The 23,991-nt window shown below is 44.5% G+C and overlaps 1 protein-coding gene across 1 annotated transcript in view; it reads left to right on the top strand.

The window, feature by feature from the left end:
• LOC137290530 (ubiquitin carboxyl-terminal hydrolase 24-like) overlaps nt 1–23,991 on the top strand; it is a 177,129-nt gene that overhangs the window by 17,217 nt on the left and 135,921 nt on the right. The window contains exons 9-11 of the mRNA XM_067821545.1: nt 391–549; nt 1,007–1,121; nt 16,388–16,491. Of these exons, the coding sequence (XP_067677646.1) occupies nt 391–549; nt 1,007–1,121; nt 16,388–16,491 (378 nt within the window). The remainder of the gene's footprint in view (nt 1–390; nt 550–1,006; nt 1,122–16,387; nt 16,492–23,991) is intronic.

Here is a 23,991-nt window from a genome sequence, read left to right as displayed (position 1 = left end):
ACTATTGAAATTGTAAAGGGGCTACAATTTCTTTGTAACAAATATCACAGCCTCCAGATTCTTTGTACATAACAAACATTGAGACAACAAATTAATGGGACACAAACTATTCTGGTTGAAAACTGTCACCTTGGTTATAAGGTGATGGACAGAATTTGTTGACTGCAAATGCAGACAATGTGGATAATATGCAGAAATACAGGTTATCACAACTTTTATTTCCTGATCGTAGAAATACAAATGACAAGACACTGGGTAGGACGTTTAGTTGTGTCAGGCCACCAGACATTTCTGCAAATGTTCATGTTAAACAGTAGATTGTTGATATTACATTCTAAAGTCATTGCTATGTAAATATTTTGACTGAGCTGTTGGACTGTTTTAATACAGAGAATCGGCAGTGTGTCTGATTTGCTGTCTTCCATGAAGTTATTGTGCATCAGTGTATGGCCACATGATGTTGACAACCTGGATGAGCTTCGTCTGGATATAGCTCTACGCATGCTGCAGTCACCACACTTCAATGCCAAGATGAACTCTCTGAAAGAGGTAAGTGAAATGCACCTGGACCAATTTTATCTAGTTACCTAACCTATTAGCTCCAAATTCATGTAGTCTATTCACTCTAAATTCACAAGACAGGAATGGCAAATTGGTCTGTTGGAAGGAATGGAAATCTGTATGGTGCCTCTAACTGTTAAAGATCTCCTGGGGGCAATAAGAAAATCAAGTTGACATGAAACAACCAGAACCAAGATAACAACCATGACTCACATCCAAGATAAGTTTATCACGTGATAACTTGACGGATAAGCAGTATTTTAAGCTCACCCGGTACAGTGGTGTTGTTTTTTGAAAAACATCAATAAATAACCCAAATGGAAATATGCATTGCCTCAGATATAGAATGAAGTTTAGTTGAGTTTTATAATATTTCCACTGTTAAGCAAATATGTTTCATTCCAAACTCTTTATGAACAGCTCTAACTGCAAAACATCTGTGCAGGTCACCAAACTCATAGAGGATTCAAGTGGAACAAAAGTGAGCAAGACTGCTATGCGCTCTGACAGAATACTCGAATGGCTAGTAGACTGCAAGATACTGTCTATAGCTCTGGAAGGTAAGAAGGAGGATCAGCTAACGAAGGACAGTTAACAAGAATCCTGGAGATCAATGTAACGTGTATGTGACTACAAGCTCTTGTTGTTTAAGCTGTATGTTTTCCTGACAATGACCACGTTTACAACCCATGTTATGAGATCAGTGTGACAAGCTAGCACTGACCACACCTACAACCCTTAGTATGAGATCAATGAGTAGTATAGGGAATGACAGTTCTAAAACACTTTCAAGAAATGTCTCTACAAAGCCTTATTTACTAAATAAGGCTTTGGTTGGGACCTTAGATCTTGCTACTATTACCCCTACTACAAAAAGGTTGGCGGTAATTACTGTGCCTTGGTAGGAGGTAACACTGTGCCGTACGGTACGATCAATAATTCTTCTCTTACAAACCCCCTACCCGGCCCATCCCTCAAGTAGTACAAGTTAGGTTCGTCGGCTTTCATATCCACTTTATCTATGTTGTAAGTTTTGACTGACCATATAGGATCGGTGGCTCGCTTACGGCTATCGCCCTCGTGTTCCCCCGGCTGGTATAGATACCTCACTAGGGCCCTATCTGGTATCTGTTTCTCCTTCCCACGCAATGGAGCGGCCGACTCTGCAACTATTGATTTTAGTTTGATAGCGTCTGCCGGTTTCTTACCGGTGAGACGGGTGACTTCATGGTTGATTGCCGACACCACCTTGGGTAACCTCGTGACCCATTCAGTCGATCGTTTTCCAGGGGTGGCTATCTCCCTAGCATACTGATAGCCGAACAAGCGCTCAGCCAAAGTCCTATTAAATCTCTCAACTATGGCTTGGCTGCGATGGGCTCCGGCCGTGCCACGCCTGACCTTTGTATCGTGTTTGGCTAGCAGTTGTGACACGGCACCCATGAACTCCCGTCCGGGGTCAACTTGCAGCTCTGTTGGCCACGTCAGCGGACTGCGTTTGTATATGCGTTCGAATCCTCTGGCTACCTGGGCCGAATCTTTCGTGGTCAAGGGTTCGGCTTCCTTGTAACGACTGGCTACGTCCACTACGGTTAAGGCATACTTGTACCTCTTGTCGTGGGGTAGGAACAGTAGGTCTGCCTGGTGAACGCTATTAGGTATGTTAATACCGAACCTCCTTCTAGGTACGTAGCGTGGTGCCGGCAAATAGATCTGCCACAGGGCTTGTTTTTCAAGCCACGCTTTGGCTTCCTTCGGGGATACTCGTGCTATTTTAGCTAGCTTATCTACTGCGCTAGCTCCTTTCCAGTACCCACGCGGGCTGTAGTAAATAGCCTCAAATTTTTTCATGTCCATACGCGTATGTGTTTATCCCATCAATAGCTATCCAACGTTTCGTGTCCATAGGCGACAGGGACGTCTTGTTTATAGTCAGTCCGTATATCTTATGCCCATCACTTCTAAGTGTGTTCATTTTATGTCTAAAGGTACGGGTCTTGAACAGGGCTTCCTTGAATCTGGCGTGTTTGATGTGTTGTTTCACCACATACTTCTTAACCCCCTTAGCCTTCCGGATCTCACTATTGTCGGCTTTCAGTATGGAGTACATCTTAGGTCTCAAACCTATGTACTCGGCTATGGGCGTGCCAGCACACTCGTCCTTCATCTTACCTAGGACCTTTTTATTTACCGTACTGTGTATGGCATGGGTCTTAGGGTAGTCGCTGGTGTCGTATAAATCGAGGTGTTTTTTTATGTCCTCGTACACGTCCTCGGTTCGAATCTCCATCAGCAGGGAATCCGTGTCAGTGTACAGCACTTCACACCTGTCGCCGTACTGTTTCTTGAGCTCGTTGTAGTAAAAGTCGTACATCAGGTGTTTGGATAAATCGAGGATGCTCATCCCCACGTAAACAGGCCGGTTGAATTTTATGTGGCTTTTCTTCATGTGTAGGGCAACCAGGTTGTCTGTGAATATCTTACTACGGTTGAATGCCGGACTGGCTATCAATCTCCTGAGCTTGTCTTCTTCACTCGACCGGACCAGCTTCACGGTCACGCGTTTCCTCAGGTTCTCCATAGTCTTACCAAACACCGAGTTGTTCATGAGCTTGTAGAGATTTTTCTCAAAATCACTGGTGGCTTTTTTTCGTAGGTCTGTGTTCATTCTGATGTAGGGCTCCATCCATGGACTCTGGTCGAACATGAGCACCCTGTGTATTTTGGTCAGCCTCATACCCAACGACAGGTACAGCTGTAGGTTGCGATAGTGAACGATGTACTTGGTCTTATTCATTAAGTTAGGCACGAGTTTTTCAACGTCTGTCACACGCCCACCTGACAAGTTATGTTGGTACTCAGACATCCAGTCTGGGTTAACCCTCATACGTTCGGGGGCCAGGGGGTAGCTGTTGTGCGATGTGTGTAATTCCTTGGGATACTCTAAGTCAACCTCGAGGATATAACCTTTGTTCGAATCTGGTGAAACCCCCATAACATCAACGTGGGGTACCCATTCGAATCCCCCTGTAGGTAGATACTGACTCATGGCCCAGCCGTACAGGTTGTTTGCGTCGAGGTAGAGAATGTGATTGGTTGGTTTGTTAGGATCGTAACCTTTCACGTATTGATTATTTGCTTTCGCGTATCGTTTGGATGCCATGGAAATCCCACCTCGCAAACCTTTCTCAATGAATAGGTGCATGTCGTAATCTGTGAGCAATTCCAAATTAACTCCGGTCTTTTTAAGCAAGGCGTCCCACGACAGACCTGGGCTGGTGTAATACCATGCGGGGTCGAGTTTATACTGCTTGAAACATGTCCGTCTAAACGTTTCAAACACGTCGGCTAACAGCAGTACATCTGTCCTCAAGTACAGGTCGTGATAATCACCCAGGTTCTTACAACCCAGTTTATTCCATACGTTAGTCGCGTGCGAGTAATCATCTCGTGAGACGGACGCCTCATTCAGCTTGCTATAAAAGCAGTCAATAGGGGGTAGTCTGGTCTCGGTGAACTTAGCCCAACTATCCATGTACTCATAGGGGTACACACCCTTCCTCATAAGCAGGGGTCTAGTCTCGGCGTCTGTGTATCGATCGGTGATAGGGAAGGTATTGTTGGCCTTGACCAGACTGTCGAGTGACGACAGGAGGAACTGAAACGAGTCAATGAACCTAAGTCCGTTTAAGCTGAAGGAGATGTATCTCTCCATGTTGTTGGGGATGCACGTTATATTACCATCGATTTTCGCGATGGCCTGCATGATCAAGTGTGAGTCGTACCCTCTCAAGTTGTGAAAGACAACGGGGATGTTTATTGTCTTAGGGTTGATTTTAAGCTTGAGGTTGCACGCGTTGTGAGCGGCGCCTCTATACTTACCAGTTATGTGACAGTGATCTCTCACCGAATCACCGTTAAGTGGTGATTCACACACGTGACAGTTAGTGCTACTAGCGTGAGCTAGCTTGTCGTCTTGGGTCAGACGCATGGGAGCGATTTTATACAATGCATTCCTAATAATTTTTTCTTCCTCCTGCAAACACTTTAGAAACCTTTCAGCCGCGTCAGGCCCCCTATACACTACCGGAGCTTTCGTTTCCCTGTCACAACGGATGACAATGTATCCAAACGAACAGGCTTTATGCTCTTGTGTTTTGTGGGTGAAGGGAGCCTCGACGGCGGCATCACTGGTGGAATCCCCACCCACAACTAAGGCTTCGAAGTCGGCGTATATAATATAAGGCACAGACATTTGATTCTTGTGGTTACTGAATTTTAGGATATTGTCACCTTCCTTAGGCATGTCGACTCGTATGGTCGTCTGCCCCACACCTTGGCAATCCTCCCGGTGGGATTCTAATAAATCAGCTCGACTGAAACCGTGTAGGCATCGTACACAAAAGTGTTTTTCCCCATCGTGTTTCGACTGGTCGTGCAACAACCGGCTGAGTTGTTTTATCCACGTGTAGTGATACTTTTCACCTCGTTGGATCATGAATATATTGATAACTTGGCGATCCTTCACCGGGCTGACCCTGTGTACTATTGTTGTGTTACCTTCGTGCCCAAAGACATTTATAGCCAGATTATTCTGTTTTTCTACTTTAGTGATCTGGGATATGGGGGTGGGTTCATCTATAAGATCCCAGTTGAGCCCATCGTCTTGGGGATAATTAGAAGGCCTGTTCGGATTAGTGTCAGCTGGAAATAAGGCTGACCAGATAGCTAACCTAAGGCAATCGTTTCCTCTATTCTTAACGTTTACTATAGCATGTTTGTTCCTATAGTAGGGAGGCAAGGCTAGGTATGACCCGCCCCTGAACGGCACGTATTTAGCTATGTCTAGATAGACATTATCGATTTTATCTACAGCCCACCCGGACCCCAAGTGTGTATAGCGTTCTAGGTATTCTCGTATCTGCTGAAAACTTGTATCGATTGATGCGTCAATGGTCTCTGCATGTGTGACGACCTCTTGTTGACCTCGGAAGTAAGGCTGAACATACTCAGTGGCCCCTGTGGGGCCCCCAACCTGCTTATCGAGCGACATTTTCACTGTGATCTGAAACTTGATACTTCCTAGATTATTTAGTTCCTGGTTGACCTTATCAGCTATCAGAGGTTTGATATCTGTAATGTCTATGTTTCTATCAACGCGCATGAGCCAACCACTCAAATAGTTGCCTACGGCGTGCTTAGTGTGCACGAACTGTAGGTCAATAGCTCTATTCTGTCGTAATAATTCTACAAGCTGTGGTTTCCTCATACGGGAATACCCGCCTAAACCCAAATCGTGTGCCTCGGCTTTCAGTTGTTTTACAGTGGGACGTGCTACGGGGGCATGTGATAACAATGCGGTTAACCCGGCTCTCCCCAGGTTTGAATAACCCGTGTGTCCAAGCTGTTTTGCTTGAGCTTTTAATTGTTTTACCGTAGGAGGGGCTTCTAAACCTAGTAATCTCAACAATGCTGACTTCCGCATTCGAGAATACCCGATAACACCTCTCTGTTTTGCGACCCGCTTGAGCTCGCTTACAGTAGACATCGTGTTTACACCTAAGAGAACTAATGTCTAATTGGTTCACAGTAAGGGGAGGTAACCCTTAAGTGGCTATCTTGAGCAGTCGCCTACGTTCTTTTATGTAGCCTTTTTTATTCTCGTAGATGAGTTGATGTCTGACTACGTTCGCTCCGTGAGCTTTACATAGACAGTAATGTCCTTTAACCCCGATACCACACACAGAACACGTGTAATTAGGACTTCCCATATGGAAACAACAGAACCCCTGATTCCTGCATTTCCTACCACAGGCCTCAGTCTTCCCCATAAGTATATATTCGCATCGGTATGGAGCGGGTCTCATGTTTACTTATATGGGTATTTTAGTTTAATTGCTTCGCAACCAACGCAGTAGCTGCTATACCCAACGCTATGAAGCCCAGTTCACGATTCATTTGTCCCTTGGATGGTGTGTAGTACTGAGCGAGTGTGGGTTTATTGAGCGGTTCCAATTGTTTACCAGTTAGTAGGTAGTATTCTTTCATTGCTTCATCGACATCGTTGAATGTTTGAACGGCATGGTTTTCACGCTTGAGTTGTTCGTTAATGAAATCGATCCTCTGGAGGCGTTTTTTAGCGTACTCGGCCTGTGCCTTTTGTAAGTTCTCAATAGCGAGATCGTGTCGCTTCCTTTCTTCCTGTATTTCAGCCCCATCTCGTAGTTTCGAGAAGAGGAAATTACTCCCGGAAAATGCCAGGGCATTCACTAACGCCCCACCGGCCATCATAGCTATCGTGGCCATCCCTATATTTATTTCATTATATTTTCAGGTATTATTCCTTGTTTTACTAGGATGTCTTTTGTGGCCATCGCCATACCAAGGTTCATTATGAGCATACCCATATCCTGCAGGTTGAAATCTAGCTTGATAGTTGGTTGTTTAAGCACCATTTTAGTCAACCGAGCGTACCCTACGGCTAGACTGGCGACCACTGTGGCGTGGTATGCGTCGTTGACGAACGTTTTCCCCTCAGACATTATGTATATGATATAAAATATTAAAATTATAACATGATATGCGGATCTACCGTGGGGGATACCCCCACACCCCCACTGTTGGGGGTGGGTGGTGGCTCACTGTGGGAGGGTACCCCCACGTATAACCACGAGATAGCCAAGGCAGCAGTTACACCTACAGCCAACAACAGTCGGGTTGGGTTGGTCACTTTATGTTGGTTACACCACCGTTTTTTACCGGCAGCTACTCTCTTAGGATTCTTCTGCCTGGTTACTGTTTGTGAAGGGGTCACTTCCCTCACTGTGGGGGTTTCCTCCAGTGGAGTTTCCCTCACTGTTGGGGGTGTGGGGGGTACCACCACTGGGGTTTCCCTCACTGGTTCCTGTGTTACCTCGGGAGCAGCATCCATCTATACTATTATTATTATTCTTTCTCTCAAATTGACAATGTTTTGCTGTGATAATCGCCGCCGTCACTGGAGCCAACAACATACCATATTTGTGGTACAGCCCGCAGCTGATAGAGCTCACGGCGTGTTCGATAAAAGGGTCTTTCTCGAGGTCTTCCCACAGGTAAAGTCGGCGCTCTGGTGGAATGGGAAAGAAGTATGATACAATACCGGTGTATATCTGGGTCATAGCCGATCCTATTGTCTTTGTCATTTCTGCTCCGAGCCGGGACTCGTATCTAGCGTACAGCTTATCGATTTCTTCGGCTGGCATTTTGTTAATTTTATCCGGAGTGTAGTCTCCAAAGTAATGTTTGGCTTTGCCGCCAACAGCCAACGCCACCAGTTTCTCTCGCTTGTCATCAGTGGGGCCTGCCGGCGGCGTGGGGGAACCCTCCAACGACAATTGTTCGAGCAATTCCTCACACTCCATCTTATAATATAACAAGTAAGATTTAGTTTTAACTATATAATACCCGATACAGACAAAACACAGAGAAATGAAGGTTAAGTTGCACACGACAAATACTTCAAATATCATAGCTATATACTTAGCTTTGCTTAGCTTTGCTTAGCTTTGCTTAGCTTTGCTTAGCTTTGCTTAGCTTTAGCATACTATATATGCTACTGGTTGGTCGGTTTTTAGAACGAGCTTAGCGTGTTTAGTTTCAGCGAGCTGTTTCTTCACCCGTTCCCGTTCTAATTTACTCATCACATCGTTCTCTCTCAAACACTCCTCAAACGAATCCCTGTCCTTGCAGTGAAATAAGGCCACCCATCGCGTCTGCTCCCTGAGGTCTTTCAACACCGAGTTGAACTTCTGCGTTAGCACCCAGACGCTGTGATTTGCATGCCGGCCGGAGAAGGCCAGGTACGATAGCATGTCTCTCTTTTTTGTTATCTCGCGATTAGCGCTGCAGTCGTCCAGGATGAACAGCGTCGGTTCCCCTTTAAATTTCTCGTGAAGAGCTTTCAACCAGTCCTGCAGGCGTGTTCCAGGGTCGATTTTGTGTACGTCCGGGTCCGTCATCACCCAAGGTCGCGCGTACGTTTTATTCATGCTCAGAGTAGGGCACATGATAACGATGTTATCGAACACATCCTTGTAGTAACCCTCCAACATATCCAAGACGAAAACGGTCTTCCCACAGCCAGTCTGCCCGCACACTATGGCGCAGTGTGGGTCAGTGGGTAGTTGTGGGTAACCCCGTGGGGTGTGGGGGTCTCCCCCACTATTAGATGGCTTGCACGAATCTCCCATTGTCTATATTAAGTTGCGCGTCCATAATAACGTACAGATATAATTTCAACTTACCAGCGGTTTGAGCCTTCTTAGTAATCTGGATGGTTATCCCTTCGCTGCCGTTATCTATACGGCGCCCGCTACCGTGCAGTTTATCATCATCCGTGGATCGCATGTCCAACCATAGGGTGTACTTGGTGGTCAGGTATTCACCGATCTGCACGGAGCCGAGGTCCAGGTCCTTTGTTATATAATCCCCCACTGGTAGCTTTTTTATCTCATCCCACTGCTGGTGTGGCCTCATACCATGACTGAACAGCTGGTTGGGCACGCCCTCGATAGTCACTTCCACCTTTTCAATCTCGGGGTTGAAAAACTTCTCGCTGTCCCTCCGGAATGGATCGTAATCCTCCACGGGGACGACCAGGATACCTTTCATCGATCGCGCCGGCACGTTCAGGTTGATATTCCACACAGTGTCGCTCTTATCTCGCATGACTGATCTATGCCTCAGTACGCGATCGTACAGGATAGCCATCTTCCCAGAGTACTGGCTTCGAACCTGCCTGGCCAGCTCAGGGCTAGTGACCATGTCGAACTCCAGAGAGATGTTGTCTATGGCATAACTGGCCTCATCACCGTTCGGCGTACGCACTACTTTGCTATAGTCGTTAAACGTGAGCTCGTATTCGAGCCTATCACCCAGCGCGGCCTGGTAAAACGGCGCGTGTCCCGTGAGCAACTCGAAGTCGAGCGGCACGCAGAATCGATTCCCGTATGCTAGAGCGATGGCCTTTTCACCGTCCGATAGCTTGTCTTGCTGGTCTGTCGTGAAGACGTACCCTATGCGCGCCCGGGTTGATTTGCTGATACCCTGGTACACATCATTGACTCGTTCTCCCTCGCTTTTCCAGAGATCCCTGTAGCAGTGAAACACGTCGCTGTCATCGATGCTCAGCACCTCGTTACCGCTGATCTTGACGGTCGTTTTCTTGATGATAGCTCGACCCACGTTCCGCACTAGCTCGCGTTTGTCGTTGTCGGAGGTCAACGTGATATTGAACGCCAGTCGAACAGTCCTGGTACAATGAGGTCATTCTCACCAAGGTTTGGAAATCTAACCAGCAGAGTTTGATTCTGGTCTATCTTGCTGGGATTGTTGGTGATGGTCACCGACTGTCGCACGGCTCTGGCGCCTAATGGCTCTCTCAATCTTCTGAAAGGATCTAATTTTCTGCCGTACATTGTTATATATAAATAAAATATATTTAAATACTAATGGATGAAGACATAGATATGACGGAGATGCCGGGCGCTAGTGCCCAGGCATTCGATGATGAGCAGGAGACCTCATTTACTAGTTCATCATTGAACCAAGAACTTTTGGCAACAACGGTAGATGATTATTACGAAAGTTTAAGAAGAGATAAAAACTACGTTGAACCACAGGGCTGATACCTTGATAATTTTTTTATTGATACAAAGGGTGTTCTACGCCTTAAGTCTGACCCAGGGGTTGACCTCGTTAACAAGCGCAATAAAAAACCACTGGCCTTGTCAACTCTAGCCAGCCGCCATGGTGTCGAATTTATCCGTAAAAATCTAAACATGAATGATTACGGTGGTGCAATACCTAAGGCCGTTAAAGAAGATCTGCAAGCTACCAGATCCCACCTCACCACTAGAGATGAAATGACACCACAGCGTGCTACAGAAGCCTCAGACAGCATAGAAAAACTGTTGAGCACCTACTGGGACAAACCGTTACCGGGGTTTGACTTTCCGGTAAGGGAACTGCGCGGCTTAGACGAAGCCGTGAAACGCGTGCGTGGAGAACTCGTGAACAACATGGGGAAACTGAACGAAATCGACGAGCACATCGCTAGGGAAAAAACCAAACTCAACGAAACTGAAAACGATGATATGAAGCGTCGTATCAATGAACGACTACGCGATTTAGAAGACGAGAGACGTACACGATTGGAATCCGCTTCCTCGAATCGTGAACAGCTTCGATCCCAGATCAGTCGTATTCGGGAAACAATCGATAGAATACTGAATGAGGATACAACTTTAGCCAACAGGATTCGGATATTATTCCGGGAGCAAGGGATCACCATCGCCAGCATTCTGACTGCATTGGGTTTCATCATATCAACCCTGGTGGTGTCACTGACAGGGGGAACCCCTGTGGGGCCTGCCGGCGGCAGGGGAACTCCCACAGGCGGCGGGGTTAAAGACTGGATAAAAAAACTCGGGGAAGGCCTAGCTAAACTGGCTGGTAAAGCCGCCGAAGCCCTTCCCGGCATCCTGGGTAGCATCGTCTCGTGGTTGTTGAGCGCTCTGTCTAAAACTGCCATGTGGCTCAGTCAAAACCTGTGGGCAGCCATCGTCGCCGTGGCGGGTCTGGTGTACGTAGCGGCTAAGAAATCTTTAACCAAATAAGTCCCAAAGTTACCCCACCAACCACTAGGGCTGTTTTATTATCAATATGCTGCTGATAGGGGGGTACCCCCACATGCACATGAGGGTGTGTGGGGGACACATGAACTTTAGGCTCCGGGGGTGGCGCCACTATACCCTTTTCATGTGGTGGGATGTGTGGGATATAGGTGGTGTTAATATCGGGGTTGATACCCAACTTTTGATCCTTCGTGGCTATGACTATTTTGTTGTTATAACCCACCACTTTTTTTACTCTCAGTTGCATATCACTCGGCGCCATGTACAGCCCCACGGCGAACACGTAATTGACTTTCGATCTGGCGTATTCTAACATTTTTTGGTAACGGTTGATGGCCCGCGGGAGATCAACTGGAGAATTGATAGCATCCTCAACGTTGACAACGAATTGTTTCTGAGCTTCGTAAGCAGTTCCCTTACCGAGGATGTTGGAACGCGTTTGCGACTGCGCACCCAACAGCGCCCACACGTACGTTCGAATCGAGTCGTTCAACCTGACTACCCCGGCACGAGTGAATCCTTTCGATGTGTCCAGCATGAACATTTTCCACCCGTCTGCGGTTGACTGCTCCACTTTCTGGATTGTGAAAGCAACACCACCTTTAAAGTCCATACGATCATCCCTCCATTCATTACTCGACAAAGCAAAGTCCTGCCTAAGTATACCTCGTTTCAGTAAATCATCACTTGCATCTTTCACTGGTTTTGGCCCATATTTGGTAGGTTTAGGAACAATTTCATCTAATTCACGGAAAAAATTCTCAGGACTAAACATTTTTCGTTTCATAAAGTTTGTTAGTAAATCTTTCTTAAATGCTTTTACTGAGAGCCCATCGCTGTAAGGAATACCCAACCCGTGGTTCGTCCCCGGCAAACGCCAATCCGTCTTCGGATTTATTTCGAATTCATTGCAAATACGTTCATAGACCCGTCTATCGTACGGGTTGTTTGTTGCGTCCCACGCTTTGTCCTGTGGGAGGGGGGCGCTGATCTCTTTAAGGATACGTCTGACCTGGTAGTACACGTGGAACTTGAACACAGACTGACTCAGCGGTCCACGCCGAGTGTCGGTCAATGTCACACCACACCCCGTTGTAGCGCACCACACGGCAAAGTTTAATTGATTCTGCCAGAACTGCATAGGGTTGTTGAACCAAGCGTGGACTGCCTTGATGTTAGTCACCGAAAGCTTATACTTATCGAACACATCTAAAAGCTGGGCATTGAAATACAACTCAGGAGCAACCACGATCTTCATGGGGGAGAAATCTACATCCAGTTTAGGGTAAAACACACCAGGGGAATACATTTTAAAACTATTATATAATAAATATATATGTAATATGTACATAACACTTCCAGGAATAACGAGCGGTGAGGCCGCTCAGCTGACGCACGCGATCGATAACACGTCAGGTCAACTCGAAGTCGCACTCTGCGATATCACCTACCTACCGCAATGGACTAACATTAATATCAGCAACAATAAGCTGTTCGTTAGTGGAACTCGCAGCCAGATAACTGACGGCTACTACAGCGTGTGCTCTCTAAACGACGAGGTCTTCAAACCCCTGGGAGCCGAACTCAAGATGAACGACTCAAACGGCACAGTGGTGTTAATCAACAACGGAAGAACCTCCTTGAGGCTCGGCCGACCATTAGCGAGGATACTCGGTATGTCTCCTGACGAGATAAAACCAACAACAACCGTCACAGGCACGAAGTTACCCGACCTAGTACCGTACCGAGAGCTGTACATTCATCTCGATCAGGTGAGCACAACGTACAACATTCAAGGAGGTCACCCTTCCACTATACTGAGAGCAGTGCCGGTTAAAACTGAGAAATTCAACGACGGTAGAACCGAGTCGTTTTCACCACGGCAGTATAAGAGATTAACCCAGGGCAACATACCTGAGCTGACAATATCGGTGTTAGATATAAATCATAATCCTGTAAATATAGGATACCTCAGCTTAACGCTTCATGTAACATGACCAGCGCACAAGGGCCCGGAGTGAAAAAATGCGTCAATATCGGGATCTCCGACCTCGGAGACACACGCGGTTTCGACGCTCCCGGAGTAGATGGTAAATCGTACGCCTTGCAACTGAAAAACAACATTTACAAACGCGTTGAAATCCCCTCCGGTGGAACCCTAAGTGATATGATAGATACCACAAGAGCAACAGTAAACACTAAGTACTCCCTTGTCAACACCGGTGATAATAATTGGGTAATATACCCATCGTTCGGAGGTAAACTGTTCGACTTAGACGATGTTGAGAGCACTACCGTCGTCAAAAACAAACCATATATGCTCGTCTTCACCGAAGATGACAAGTGGGTGTTGTTACCCGAGAACGACTGGTTTATCAATATTAGACTCGTCTCCCCCTACGTGTTCACTGATAACAAAGACAACCACCTAAACAAAGTCGTGAACAATGGAACCCTGCTCGTGGCTTACGTCCCAACTCAGAGACGTAGCATAGTCGTCAGCCCAGTCAACACTATAGCAGCCCACATGCTATCGAGTAAACCAGCCATACAAAACGTGAAATTGCAGTTGGTGTCTGAATTCGAAGGCGTGGTCAAGATACTAGAGAGTCTACCGGCAAACTCAACATTAATCATCAAAGTCTACCTAGGGGAACCATCGGTGAATGAGGTCGAGATCGTGAAGGGGATCAAACTCGGGTGGGTGAAACGACACCAGTATCAAGTTTGCAACGTTTACGTGCGGGTGGGTGTCGGCTCCAACACCAGTCTGCAGGGGGTCAACGTGATCGTGGAAAACAAGATATCACTAATCAATATCTTCCTGCCTGACAACATACACTTCATGGGTATGAAGTTAACCCCTGAATTATTATCAGAAAACCAGTTGGAAATTATATCGTAATAATATAATAATGACCAGTCATCATCCCAACTCTACGCTTAACGACCTAGGAGATACGGAGGGATTCGATCAGCCTGGTGAGGAAGATGAATTTTACATCCTGCACTTCAAAGACAACGTGTACAGACGGGTGTCGTTATCAGATTTAAAAGAACCCAAATGGCTGATCAATTTAATATTCACCTCACCTTATATCACAACAAAAGAGGGGTGGAGGTTTATCTCTAAGATTACGAATAACGGTATCTGGCCCGGGGGTTTCATTACGGGGAATGAAGCAACAGACACGGTATATTTTTATGAAGGAAAAATTGGATTAGGTTCTGGAATAGAAAGTAAATTAACATTTAGCAGTATGTATTTACACGAAAGGCAGCTTGAGATATCCTCCCCCTACACAATCATCATAGAAGTCATGTTTACGTATTTTGACCAGGAAAACTCCTCAAGAGTACACCAATTTTTACCCGGGGTGTCAATACACTGGTTTGATGAACACTTAGATCAATATTGTCGTATTATTATACAACAGGATACCCCCACGGGTCCTATAAACCGCTTAATAAGCCTCAGTGGGGTTTTTATTACAACAGGAAAGTCTATTAGCCTCTCACCTATTACCCTGAGCAGAAGTCTAGAACTTGTAGACTTCAAATATATTGATAGATTTTTAACTGAAACCCAATTAAAATATCTTTCAAAATATATATTATAGGATGGGTCTGTACCCAGTCGTAGAGGAAGTAGCGAAGACGCTGGAAACCGTAGATGGGTTCCGCTTGAGGCAGTTATGTGATGTGAAACGTCAACTAGAACAAGACCGTGACACGCGGAAAGCACTATGTAAGAAGTACAATAGAGCTTTCAATATCGTGGACGGGGCTGACACTACCCTTATGGTAACCAGCATGGGACTAGGGGCGGCAGGCGTTGGGTTGTTGGCTACCATCGTGGCTGCACCTATAGTGCTAGGTATTGAAATAACGGCTGGGGTGACAGGGTTGGTAGGGTTGGCGCTTAAGTTAGTATCACGCAGACTTAATCGTAAGGCATTGAAACACGACGAGATCAGGGTTCTGGCCGAAGCAAAGCTGAACACAGTGAGTGAGCGAATTTCCACGGCACTCTCTGACAGTAAGATCTCAGAAGAGGAGTTTCGTTCAATCCTATCTGAACTAAAAAAATATAACGGAATGAAACAAGATATTCGGTCCAAGTCTCGTAAGTCTGCTATCAGCGAGGACGAGAAAAAAAAGTACATAGAACAGGGGATACAAAAAGCCCAGCAAGCCTTTATTATGAACACCAAAGAGATCGTAGGCGGTTCACGTTAAACTGTTTCATCGATATAAACGTGACATAGGCCGCCAACTTTTTTATAGTGTGAGGTATCTATACCAGCCGGGAGAACACGAGGGCGATAGCCGTAAGCGAGCCACCGATCCTATATGGTCAGTCAAAACTTACAACATAGATAAAGTGGATATGAAAGCCGACGAACCTAACTTGTACTACTTGAGGGATGGGCCGGGTAGGGGGTTTGTAAGAGAAGAATTATTGATCGTACCGTACGGCACAGTGTTACCTCCTACCAAGGCACAGTAATTACCGCCAACCTTTTTGTAGTAGGGGTAATAGTAGCAAGATCTAAGGTCCCAACCAAAGCCTTATTTAGTAAATAAGGCTTTGTAGAGACATTTCTTGAAAGTGTTTTAGAACTGTCATTCCCTATACTACTCAATGTGACAGGCTAGCAACACTGACCACACCTACAACTCATAGTGTGAGATCAGTGTGAAAGGCTAGCGCTGACCACACCTACAACCCTTAGTATGAGATCAATGTGACAGGCTAGCAGCACTAACCACACCTACAATCCATAGTGTGAGATCAGTGTGACAAGCTAGCACTGACCACACCTACAACCCTTAGTGTGAGATCAGTGTGACAGGCTAGCACTGACCAGGATACTGTTGAACCTAACTGTGACCACAGAGAAAAAAGAGCTCAGGTCCAAACTTCTTTATGGACCAAAGGATTCAGACCTTTATGTATTCAGCTTGAAGGCAGACTGAGTGGACTATCATAATGTTAAAGCACATGGACGCAAGTATTCTCATGCTTTAGCTATAACAGTTCATGGCAAAAGTGTGCTTCATTACAGTATACATTGTGTTAGAACGACATGTATTTCTTAAATATGCAAATGGTAGTGGAATAGTTAGTGTCTCTGATTTGTTTCCAGGTAACATTGACCAAGCACAGTACTGTGATAAGATCAAGGGACTTGTTGATTTCCTTGGCTCCAAGCTGTCTCTGGATGAACTCACCATGATCTGGAAAATGCAGGTATGCTTCTGATGAGTATGCAGTCGAACCTTGTTTATCCGAACACTTTGTTTTTTTATTGAATGGTTCGGATATACAAATCATTTGGATGTCTGAATCAGGACGGCTACATGTATAGCATAACATAACATAAATTACATCGGCTTGACAAAGTCTTTAATTGATGACTGTTGGCGGGCAGCAGAGTTATTATTTGCTGCTTGAAATTTTAATAACAGTTCCAGATTTGTGATGTCGCCGGCATTTTTGAAGTGATAAATCAGATCTTCGATGTGAGATCTCACCTGGTGCGAAGTCAGTGTTTGCCATATGATTCCTGCATCCATGGGTTGGATGTGTGTTCGGTGGCAAGAAATGGACAGTAACATTAGTGAGTTTAAGATTCTTGCTCTTGTGGCTTGCTGTATTGTCAAGAAGCAATATCACCCGCCTTCCATGTGATCTCATCTGGCGGTCAAAAAACAGCAGCCAATCACGAAAGAGATCTGCTGTCCTCTGCATAAGGACTGACAGTCGTCATTATTTATGCTTACCCAATCAACGATTCGACTCAGTGTCAACTCGGTGTCAAACTTTAATTGTTTTTCCTCTAATTAACCTACACGCTCAGTGATAAATACATGTCTTCAATAAACAATAAATGGACTTGCTAGACACACAATGAATTGGCAAGCATCAGACATGATAGACTTCTTGTTTTGATATCTCACCGACAACAAAGGTAAAAGAGGTGATCACTGTTAATAAGCAGTAAACATCCAACATCTTGCTGATGTCAGCTTTGGTGTTCGGATATACGAGGCAAATTTGTACACATTTTGATGTTTCGCTAGCAAAATTGACTGTTTGGATATGGAAACCGAACATTCGGATATATGAGGTAAATTGTCACTAGAAAAATTTGTTTTTTGTGAAGAATGTTTGGAAATCGAGGTATTCTGATATCTGAAATTCGGATATACGAGGTCTGACTGTATCCATTTCTTTGATGGACATTGGTTACAGATATTGAATGAAAATGGTTACATTTAGGAAGTATTGTAAAATTGTGTATATACCCCACCTAAATTAGCAACAAGTAATGTTCTTGCATGTGATTGGATGATGCTTCAATCAAGATCACTTGAAGTGAAGAAAGTGTTTGTAAATGCTTGTGTGCACGTTGTACATGTCTTGTGCATATATCATTAGTATTCAGTACCGAAACCGAATTGATATAATCTTGGGGTAGTTCAGCTGAGATTAAAGGACTAGGCCTTTATTCTTAAAAGGCTTCTGACTTTGTTAATGACAAATTTTAAACTTTAATTTTCCAACTTGATGAGGTTTGCATGTTGCGAGTTTCTTCTCTTGCCCACACAATGATGACACTTACAAATGTGGATTCTTCCTGATAATGCTTTTAGATTTGTCAGTACCTTGTAGACACTTCAGCCTTTACCCCATCATGAAGTTGACATGCTGTTATATAACTGGCACACTGTTTAAAGTAGCATTAAACCCAACTCACGGCTATGGCAAAATGTAAACACAGCAATCGTTTCGACAGCAGATAATGTCGATTCAGGCGTTTTTGATGATCAAAAGCGTGGCAGAGATGTAACTCCAGCGAATGTGAATGAATGTGTATGTGAGTGTCCCCTCTACACGGCAACCAGTCTTTATATACGTTTTATACAGTCATTCCCGAAAGTTCGGGCACAAACGAACATCGTCAACACTGTAGAATGGTCTCGAAACAGCATCCCACAATTGAACATCGAAAACTAGGAACAGATTTTAAAACGACATGGGACCCGTAATAATTATTACCGAATTAATAACATAAATATACAGGAAATACACACTCATAACAATTGTTCTAAACCAAACTTACTTGACAAGTACTTATAGCATTATTATTAATAATATTGCTGATGACATGGGACTTTTGAAGGGTGTGTATTTGGCATGTGGAACCTGATGTGGTGAACTTAATAATTCTTGACATATATGTTTCTTTATGCAGAGTTTGTGAGGCTGCATTAAAATCTTAAATATTTTTCCTTTTCCTGACTCATGCTAATTGCTCATCTCATCTTCCCTGGCGAAGGTAATGGAACACCTGAAATCCCTTGAAATTCCCTTCTAAAAAAAAAGCGGACGTAAAATACACTCACCCATGTGTAGCCTCCCTTTCCCAGCGCCTAGGTCATGTGACCCACCATGCTTGTCACTCTCTCCTTATCGCCTGACGCGGGCGTCTGGAGGTACCTGAGGGTCCTGATACGGTGATAAGTTCTTTCTTTATTTGGTCTTTAAACTAAATTCTGCTCGTATACGGTATTTGGATTTGTGTATGCATTATATGTTATCAAATTTGTCATAATTATGTCAGTATTCAGCATGTATTTCTTCAATTGAGACTTAGTCCCAATTGATGAAATCGTGTCTGCTATGTAGATTGCGGCTGTCGGCAGTTGATCCTCATTTAAATTTTAATTTGCCTGATGTGCAAACCCATATGTTCCTCTAATAATCGTTGTAAATTTTGCACAGAATTGTCTGATTCAGAATTTACTCTCTATACATGGTCTGTTTACAGATGTGCTGGGCACAAGCAACATCGGCTTGCATTAGTCATGTCTAAAACAAGTGATTTAAATTCGGGTAAATCTGCTGAAAATCATTCCAGTGAAATGTCTGGTATTTCTCCAGGGCTATGTCTGGGGTCCGGCGTGTCATCCCCTGTATCTCAGAAGAGATCTTCCTCACAAGCAGGGCCGTCTCAACTGAAGAAGTCTAGGTCATAGAAGACGAAATCATCTTCGAAATCATCGCAGAGTCATCATTCTTCAACGCAGAAATTGTTGGAGAAGAAATCGTCCCTCTACATGAACGACTTATCTTCAGCGAACCGCCGTTGATTATACACAACGAGGTAGATATCAACTAATGCAGTCATTGGACGACATCATCTAGATCTACCCTGACGGCATCTTCTACACCTCTCAACCCGGAGGAAAATTGTCAGACGATGCAGAATCGTCAGACATTGTGGACTTCGTCAACAGTAGACAACTTTACAGCTCAACCGTCGCTACAAGACATTGCAACAATTCGACCCCGGCGCCTTCATGCAACAGTTTACAACGCAGATGATGAATCTAATGCAGTGGCATTTAGAAGAGGAGAGACAACTGTTCACTTTGTCGACAAGGTCTCCTATCTACAGTGTCATGGGGTGAGAACTTTACCAAACTTTGTATCGTGCCATGGTCAGCACCAACTCTCTTCGATGGGTAGATTGAAAAGGTAGCTAGGACAGATGCTCAAGACTGCAGAGAAGTTATGATGATCAAGTCTGTCGACACTCTGACATCAGTACTTAAGCAGACTAATCAACATTAAGTCCAGGTTCTCCAGGGTTCAAAGAGCAAGAGATAAAAACAGAGGGGACATCTTCTTTCCGTTGCTCCCGTGGAGGAAACAAGCACCCCCAGACATCCATCTGTGCGTCAAGGGGTGGGAGAAGAGGGCGTTATTGAAGATCAGGTTCGGAATGACTCAAGTCTTCCACCCCCACCTCAAGTGGGTGGACGTCTTCAACCATACTGGAGAAGTGGGGAATTCTCAACGATGAATACGGCACGAATATTCTTCGAGACGACTGCACCATACCACTGCAAACTACACCTCCGATCACAAGAGATGATGGTATTATCTTCGGTGGAGGAAATTTGTCTACATCAGCTTCAAGCTGTGGAAGTTTTTTTCATGCACATTACCCATCTAGACACTTGATCGCAAAACAGCATGGTTATGGACAAGCCTAAATGCTAGCAAGGGTATCACCGTTTGAACAGGATTTCACGATGATCAGTTGTCTGCTACACCGGTGACGTCATGTCTACAACATGATTGGTCCCCAAGAGACAACACCCAGCAAACAAATCTATAATCTGATCAGTCCCTGAGAGACAACGCCCTGCACAGAATATGATTTTATTATTCTAGTGTCCAGAAGTCGTCTACATTCGACTTACAGTTTTTTCAACGATTGAAAGATGTTGTTACAGACTAGATTAGCAGTCTAAAGCATCATTTGATTTTGTGGGCGACATAGAGATCTTCTAACAGCAGGCTCAAAACTGCCTATCAGGAGGCAAGCAGCAATGAATGACAGTTTTTGATCGGACAGCCAGCTATAAATAGACTTCCTTGGAATGTCAACTTTTTCATAATGAACAGCGTGGATGATCTGAAGACGAAGAATGACGCATCTTCACGGCATACAAGCTCATCATGAGAGCAGTCAACTCAATCTACAGATGGACTTCACTATCAGGCTTCTAACTCAGCTTGGATGACTTGAGAATATAAATTCCTCAGGATTTGATTCACCACTACGTTGAAATACATGGCTGTCGCAGAGGATCGGTGGGTGAAAGTTCAAGCCGATGATTAGAACAAGTTCAACTCTCTCCATTATCACTATGTCAGTGACAATATCTACTTGATCTGATCACGTCACCTCTGGATATGACCAGATGAACACGCCTATTACTGCGTCTGTGACAGTGGTTCCTGAGTCAGTTTCACGTCCTGACCGGTTTATGATGCTGGACATCTTGAGAGCATACTCGTTATGGTAGACTTACCAGTCAATACCTGCACAGGAACTTACATGTTAGAGCTGGCATTCAACAACCATTAGATAACGAAGTAGCAGCAGGGATGTGGACCAAAGGAGAGCAAGCTCTTCATATCAACCAGCAGGAGATGAAAGCGGTCATTCATGCGATCCATCACTGGTCGACAATGTTGAAAGACAAGTTGCTGATGATACACACAGACAGCACAACAGTGGTCTTTTACATAAACAAACAGGGGTCAACGAGATCGTCACCTCCTCTATACCTGACATTTCAACCCTTTGATCTAGTTGACAGTGTGAATCTCCAAATAAAAGCATGTCACATACCAGGAGCCTGCAACATTATGGCGGATGCCTTATCTCATCCTCTTCGTCCATCACCCACAGAGTGGATGCTGCAATGGGATGCGATCAGTCAAGCTTTCGGATCACCTCAAATAGACTTATTTGCAACAAGGTTTAACAAACAGACAACAACGTTTGCATCACCAGTACCGGATCCGTTAGCCTGGGCAACAGACGCTCACAGCATCCCTTGGGAAGGACTAAACCCATTCGCTCTTCTCCCTCCAGTGATGCTACCAAAAATCATTGAGAAAATTAAAATCTGTTTGAAACACAGAGGATATTCGGCGAGAACAGCAAAAGCAGTTACTTTAGCCTTATGGAAATCCGCTCGCAACCTTTATGATATCAAATTGAAGCGGTTTGAGACAAACACCAAGAAGAAAGGCTTCACGGCGATGAAGGCAACATATCCACAGATAGCAGAATATCTATGTCACCTACAACATTCCAGAGGTCTGAAAGGTTCTACATTATGTACATATTTGGCAGCTCTCAGCTCAGTTGTCACCATGGAAACAGGAACTAAAGTACCTGAGTTACTTGCTTTACTATGTTCTTTCAAGTTGGAAGATCAACAGCGTAGATTTAGAGCTCCAGCATGGGATCTAAACACCATACTTCAACATCTCACAAGTGATGCGTACGAACCGCTTGATTGAACCTCACTTGAACTGCTAACTCAAAAGACGCTGTTTTTATTTGCCTTGGCTACAGCGGCACAAATGTTGGAAATTCATGCTCTAGACTTTAACCGCACAAGCTTTGATGCAAATCATCAACAGACAGCTCATCGGGGCCTATGATGGGATTTTATTGCAAAAAATCAATGGCCAGGTCTACTGGATAGGCAATTTCTTATACCGGCATTATCTTCAATCCTAGGACCACAGATACTCAAGATTTATCAGTATGTCCAGTCAGAGCATTGCACGTACTAAGTCTAGAAGGCAACGGTTCAAGCGTCTGTTTATCCCCATATCCACTGAGACACCTACGGAAGTATCCCGCAACACTGTCTCAGTGTGGATCAGAGCTGTTATACTGAGGGCCTAAAAAGCAGCAGGATTGGATCCTCAGCAAGCTTCCAACCCACATGAAGTTAGAACCTTAGCCTCTACAACAGCGCTACATGGAAGTTGCTCGCTATCAACTATAATGGAGGGCTGCTTTTGGAAGTCAAACACGGTGTTTGCCAACCATTATCTACGAGACATATTCACGGAGGACGTCTCTGGCATTCATCCGTTTGGGCCTCTTATTATTGCTCAGAAACTAACAGTTCCCCAAAGGTGCTGTGTTCACTCACCCATTTTATCACATGACTTGTGGAAGCCAGACGCTGTGCGGAGTATAATGGTGGAAAGTCCATGCACGCGTCTTAAACAGACTAGCATGAGTGATTATGACCCAGTACTCGTAATGAAGATACTTGTACATGAAGAAGGATCGCAACTAGTCCTGATTACAGTTACTTTCGATGTCACACATTCCAGTCAACGAAATCTTCAGCTGAAGACAAGTTCGATTGGATGTGATCCCCCCAGAATCTACAATGAATATAAGAAGAGCAGGACCATATTATCAAAATATTATATTATGACAAAAGCCCTCCCAGCCGCCCCACACAGGCACACTGAATTCCTATATTCACGTGCCGGGCGATATACAAGGAGAGAGTAACAAGCATGGCAAAGGGAGGCTACACAGTGGTGAGTGTATTTTACTTTCTTTTTAGAAGGGAACTTCAAGGGATTTCAGGTGTTCCATTACCTCCACCAGGGAAGATGAGATAAGCAATTAGCATGAGTCAGGATAAATAATATCAATTATATTAAAGGTCACATGCAACCAAAAAATCAAACATAATTAAAATACAGTTGTCAATTATTCATGACATATAATGTACATTGCTGTTTGTAAAAAATAAATAAACAAAATTATAAGCGTACAATCGAGATTCAAAAGTGCAATATTTTGTACTTGGGCTTACTTCCCTCAATACAAGCCTTCGGGAGACCGAACCCAGTTATAGCGGGTGAGGGTGCACTCAAGTGTAACGATGGCTTCCGATGGGCCGGTACATTTGCTGATACGTTGAGGGCTCATTGTAATTACAGAAAAATGATCTGTTTGATGAGCATTTTAGAAGTATGGCGAGTCACAAGAAAGAAACATTCTTTATGGATAACAAGTTCTTTTATTGTACTTGCTGCGTCGTTTCAGTATGGATTCATACATTGTTGTCAAACAAAGTCATATGCACTAGAAGAAGTTATCCTAAAAGAATGTATATAGAGATGTTGGGTTTTGTAAATACATGTTCTCTGAATTTGTGTTCGATTCAATAAAAAATCATCTCTGTAGGGATGATGAACTACTACGTGGTTGGAAACTGTCATTCGTCTAAGTACAAAGCAGGACTTGAAACTGAGTTTCCGTCAGATCCAGTCATCTGAGAAAAATGGATGTACACATAGTTTGTTTGCAACACACAGACATAAAAACATGTCATGTGT

The sequence above is a fragment of the Haliotis asinina genome, chromosome 7, assembly GCF_037392515.1.
Source record: "Haliotis asinina isolate JCU_RB_2024 chromosome 7, JCU_Hal_asi_v2, whole genome shotgun sequence".
NCBI classification, from domain to species: domain Eukaryota; kingdom Metazoa; phylum Mollusca; class Gastropoda; order Lepetellida; family Haliotidae; genus Haliotis; species Haliotis asinina.
The sequence above is the reverse complement of the archived record's forward strand: the minus strand, read 5'-3'. Positions and strand labels throughout refer to the sequence as shown.